This window comes from Dryobates pubescens, chromosome 16 (genome assembly GCF_014839835.1).
Source record: "Dryobates pubescens isolate bDryPub1 chromosome 16, bDryPub1.pri, whole genome shotgun sequence".
NCBI lineage: Eukaryota > Metazoa > Chordata > Aves > Piciformes > Picidae > Dryobates > Dryobates pubescens.
Window position 1 is genome coordinate 15,863,189 of NC_071627.1, and position 5,615 is coordinate 15,868,803.

Below are 5,615 nucleotides of genomic sequence, written 5' to 3' on the forward strand. Positions count from 1 at the left end.
GCTGCTGACAGTTCAGCGAAGTATTTATTGCATGCTGTGACCCCACAAAGACTAAAACTGCTCTCAAGTACACACCAGGCCCACGTTGATTAGAAATCACTCCTCATGCACAGGTCTACACAGATGCCTGGAAGTTCAGGTCTGTGGTGTCCAGGAAAGATATAAGGAAGAAATGTTTTACAATGTGGTTGAAACACTGCCCCAGGTTGCCAGAGAGGTGGTGGGTGCCCCGTTCCTGGAAACATTCAAGGTCAGATTGGATGGGCCTTTGAGCAACCAGTTCTAGTTAAAGATGCTCCTGTTCACTGCAGGGCTGCTGGACAAGACCTCTTGAGGCCCCTTCCAACCCAAAACATTCTGTGATTTCATCCTTGCTCTCCTCCTGCTGCACATGGTACCACCACTCAGCAAACTGCACTGCATGATGGACACTATGGAAAGCCAGCTGACCACCACCACTGTCTGTGTCGCCAGCCCAGCCTCCCTCCCGGAGCCGGTGCCGGATGGAAGGGTTGCAGTTGGCCAGGAGCACCTGGACACCAATCTCCTTGTAGTCACGACGTGTCTCCTTTAGCACGGAGAGACCCACAGTATCTATGAATTGCATTGCTCCACAGTCAAGGATTAAGGTGTGCATATCTAACGAGGGAGGATGAGCATCTGCTGGAGGCCCCTCAGTTCTTTTCTTGGCAGGTTTCAGACAGTCAAACTTGGTATTAAAAAAGCTTTTGCTGTTGCCTGTGTCTGCACTTGCCTGGGTCTCCAACTTTTGGTGCTTAGCAGCCAGCAGGGTAGGATTCACCCCAGTTTTCTGGTAGAGAACAGTCTTGAAATAGTCCTTGTTGGCATAGTAGAGGGATGACTCAAAGCGGAAGATTTTGACATTGACAATACTACTGAGCTGCTTGTAGGTGGACTGGTCCTCATAGATGTCTGTATTGCTGACCTTACCCAGGAGCGTGGCCCTGGGTCTCTGAGTGCGGAAGATGATGCAGAGCAGAGCGAAGCAGACACCCACGAGGAGCCCAATCTCGGTACTGATCAGCGTGGAGGACAGCATGGTTGTCCACCACACGACCGTGTCCAGCTTGCTCAGCTGCCACATGCGGGGGATGTCACGGAACTTCCTCAGGCCCCCCCGCAGGTTGACAATGGTGACCACCCCCAGGATGGAGGTCTGCAGCGAGTAGAAGAGTGGGGCGATCCACAGCAGCACTAGCAGCAGCACCAGGGAGGTGACCAGGCCAGACACCTGAGTCTGGGCCCCCGTGGACTCCTTCAGCAGAGTCTTGGTCAGGGCTGCACAGCTGGCAAAGCAGTAGAAGAAAGAAGGGATCAGGTTGCACATGCCAATGGCAATCATCTCTTGGTTGGCACGGACAGCATAGCCATATTTTTTGCCAAAGATTTCGGCCAGGGAGACAGTCATGGCAAAGCCAATAACAGCAATGGGCAGAGCATCAACTGCCAGGCTGGAAAACAGATTTACATCTGGTAGAGTGGGTTTCTTGAAACCAGTGGGAATAGCTCCACAAACTGCAGACTTGTATCGCTCTTCGAAGTTAAAGTAGTAAGATATTACTGTGGCAGCAATGACCACCAGCAGCTCTATGGGGAATGGAGCCTTCATCTTCTCCTTATACTGGTCATTGATCTCTTTGACAGGCACTATGATGGCCAAGGCAACTAGGCTGGTGACCAGGTCACAGATGTTGGTGTTCTGGATGTATCTGAAAAGGTCAATCCACGTCAGGATGAAGGACCCCACCCCTTCATGACGAGGTATTTTCAGTCCCAGGAGATACTTCATCTGAGAGGTGATAATGGTGAGGCTGGAGCCAGTCACAAAGCCACTGAGGAGAGGTTCTGACAGGTAAACAGCCACAAAGCCCAGCTGGAAAACCCCCAGCAGGATCTGAAAAGCAAGCCAGCCATACCTTTAGCATTAGAGAGGGCTGGGAGAGGATGTTGGCAATTCATGTCAGTTTGCATTCACTTTAGCATCTCTGGCTATTCTGTCTGCTGAGCATTCAGTGTCAGACAGAGGACTTTGTCCTTAGTAATTAATCTGGGATATGGGAAGCTAGAGACCTACCTGTAAGACTCATCTGTGCCCTGAGATGATGTGCACAAAATCCTACAAGGTCCTTGCTGCCGTCTTCGTTACACACAATGATGCGTAGCTGACACTGAAATTCCAGGCAGCAGCCACATCAAAGCAGGTGTGAGAATCACTTTGTGGCACAAAACCACTGTTATGCACTGGTGAAAGGGTCTGAAGTATTTCAGTGACAGCTAGGTCCAGGCAGCAGGGACATTGCCAGGGAGCATGGCTCCCTGCTGATGGCAGGGTCCTTGAATGCTGTACTTGCCACCCCCAAGCCTGCTCTAACCTGCACCAAGAGCTAGCCCAGCTCCAAGACTGGGGTGGTAGAAATGTGCTTCACGGTTCCCTCTCCTCCCTTCCTGTGTCTGATCCTAAAGAATGTTTCAGATGCATTCAAGGACCTGGCCTATCACATGGAGGGAACAAAATCCCACATTCAGTTGTGTTTGGGGGTTTCTCAACCACTACCTTTGATTCGAGGGTGCTGGGGTCCAGTCATGTCAGGGAAGTTTTCTCATGATTTCTGAGACAGCATCTTTAGTTCAGAGAAGGTTCTAGGGGGGGAGAGGACAGAGAAGAAACAGCACAACAGTGAACATTCATACCTGGTAAAGACCAACCAGAAAGCTTAAGGAAAGGGCCACAGTGATGGCATAGCAGCTCCTGTCACAGGCACCTGTCCCGTTGCTGATGGTGGAGTTGTCCACCAGTGAAGAGCCAGTGTTGTCATCGCTGTACCCTGCCAGCTGCAGGTGCCGGTTCACAGACTGCCCAATCATCAGGCACAGGACACCAAAGGAGCCCACGGAGTTATGGTGTGAGGTGGCCATAGCAACATAGATGATATTGCAGAAGAAGTTGGTGTAGATGCCGTAGATAGGATCCTGGCTGGCTAAGAGGGAGTAGGAGATGGACTGAGGGATGGCAACTATCCCCACCAGGAGGCCAGATATGACATCCCCAAGCAATTGTGTCTTGACGTTATAGCGAGGAAGCCAGTCCAGCACTGGGAACAGCCGACAGAAGAAGGTGGTGATGGTTTGATGACTGCATGTGCAGACCTCTCTGGCTTTCCTTAGGATGAGATCCTTGGTGCTGAAGTCTGCAGGCTCATGCTCCTCCAATTTGATGGGTATAAAGTTGGGAGGACTCTCACCTAGTGTTAGGCAGCTCGATACATCTTTGCTCTGTCCTGACCCCTGGCTTGACACATCCTCCATTGCACCAGGAGAGCTAGGGTGGGAGAGCAAACAGCCATGAAGTGTCTCAGTCATGTACATCATGTGCCTTGTTTAGCTGCAGGGCTCATGCAGATTGTGTGGGTAAATAAAGGAAAACAACCTCAGACAAATCAAAGAGAAAAGCACCTCCCTGTGGTGCCAGCCAATTTGTTTGTTTTCACTTCTGGACCTGATTAACCACAACCACAACTATGTAAATTGCATTCACACTGGCACAGATGCCCACATCAGGGACAGAGTCACAGAGACTTCTGTGCCCCTTCCTAACTATCTCTTGTTTTGAAATGGGACAGCAGAATGGGTTAAAATCAGACAATATTATTTCACTGAAAGGAAAACTTTGGGATCCTTGTGTTTCTTGATGAGACTTCCAGTTAAAAAGTGGGAAACATCACTTTTCCAAGTGATGTCTTAGGAATGTAACCCATGGATAAGGGAGGTCACTTGCAAATTCATTTTTCCCTTAACATTTCCAAGTTTAATTACATTGCTGACTGGCATCCAAGTGGCCCATCACAGGGGCTCCTGCCTGCAAAATGAAAGCACCCTACATTCTCAGCCTGGTTCAGTACCCTGCACACTTTCCCAGAGCTGCTCCATATTTTTCAGTCAATCTGAAGCTGCAACAAAACAAACCTCTCAGCCAAAACTGAACAATTAACACAGAGAGAAACTCTCCTGAGAGGAGACCTAGAGAGTCTGCAGTTCAGAACTTAAAGTGGAATGATAAGCCATTCCCATTCTCTTGCCCATATCACTAGTGCCAAGCCATATCCCTTACCTGTGGCTGTGGGTGTTTTCTCACCACCTGGAGCTTCTCCCCTGGGGGCAGACCTGTCTCCTCCTCTTGCAGCACGCTGTGGACAGAGAAAGCACGAGGATAACAAATGCAAACCTGTTTCCTTTGCCTTCCTTCTGGACCATGTGCCACTTTTCCTTGACAAGAGGTCTGAGTTACGCAGCCAAGCAACAGGCCCTTTTATCTTGTTCCAGCTGATGAAGATGGTGCAGTGGGCCAAACAGAGCTGTATTTTCAAAACAAACATCATTCTGGAAGACTTATTTTTGATGAAAACTTGTTCTAGCCATTAAGAATGACTGACAGGATTTAGAGAAGTGCTCCTGCCAGATAACAGTACTGCTGGCATCTGGAGATGTGTTTGCTAAACAAGAGGAACGATGCAGAGAAATCTTCCTCTGTGTGCTATTGCTCTGCCCCAATGTGAACTCGAGGAACGCCGTTGCATGAGTCCTGCTGGGCTTCTCTGCTCAGGTTTTCATCTATTCTGGGCAAGCTTTTGTTCCAAAACACAATCCAAGAGTAAAACTTGTTCCAGAATGACTTGTCTTTCCTGGTAGCTTTTCCACCAGCCCCACACTCTGCCTGTGCATCTCTGCCTCTGCCCTCGGGCAGTGCTGCCAGGCCCTGCCAAGGCTCTGTACACACAGCTCTGCACTGGCAGCAAGGGGCTGACGGCACTGGGTATTTCCATGTGTGCCAAACCTGCACAATCCACATTCACCACCTTGCCTTTTAGAGATCATAGCACAAATAACCAGGGGTTTTGCTTTGCAGAGGTAAGCACAGTCCAGTGAAGTGCAGGGTTGCACTTCTTTTGCAGGTAAAGGTGAATAATTGCATTAGAGGGCAGGAAAAAAGTGATGTCTCATCATCCTGAACTGAAACAGCAGTCTCACAGACACCAGCTGTAACTGTTCTGCCCTTGTGATCTCTGCCAACAACCTACATCAGGCCTCTCAGCACACACTGCCACCTGCAAGTCTCATCTCATTCTCCACATTTGGTTTTCCATCTTTTTTCCATCAACCTAGTCTCCAAGATTTTGCTGGATGTGCCATTGCCCCATGGAGCAGGGCAAACACCTGGCAGTCAGAAAGCTTGGTCCCGGCCTCTGCTTCTGGCATTGGCTGTGTTCTGGGCTCAGGGAGTGGGGTTTAGAGCCCACAGCATTTGGAGAGGTGGTATGGAGCAATGACATTTTCACAAGGCTTTGATTTAGATGCTGGAGAGACACCCTGAGGGAAGAGAAGGGGAAGAGCAGCATCCTACATTATCTCATCTACATTTATCTCATCAGTGGAAGTCTGTATCTTAGTAATTAGAAGTAAATAAATAAGAAACATCAGTGCTCTCTGGCAGCAGGAAGAAATGTGAGCACATGGTAGGGGAGACAGCTGCTCAATGTATTTATCTATTTATATGAATTCTCCATTCTCTGCCATTCCTTCACAGCTGATGTATTTTC

General features: G+C 49.2%; 1 protein-coding gene across 1 annotated transcript; it reads right to left on the reverse strand.

The window, feature by feature from the left end:
• Window positions 1-370: 370 nt before the first annotated feature.
• LOC104304028 (sulfate transporter) lies at window positions 371-5,348 on the reverse strand (the record flags this gene model as incomplete). The annotated part of the gene is given in 6 exon segments (XM_009904729.2): window positions 371-1,915; window positions 2,713-3,340; window positions 4,244-4,275; window positions 4,277-4,315; window positions 4,317-4,384; window positions 5,159-5,348. Coding segments are annotated over 6 exon segments (2,502 nt in total), but the record flags the coding sequence as incomplete, so codon positions are not given.
• Window positions 5,349-5,615: the final 267 nt, after the last annotated feature.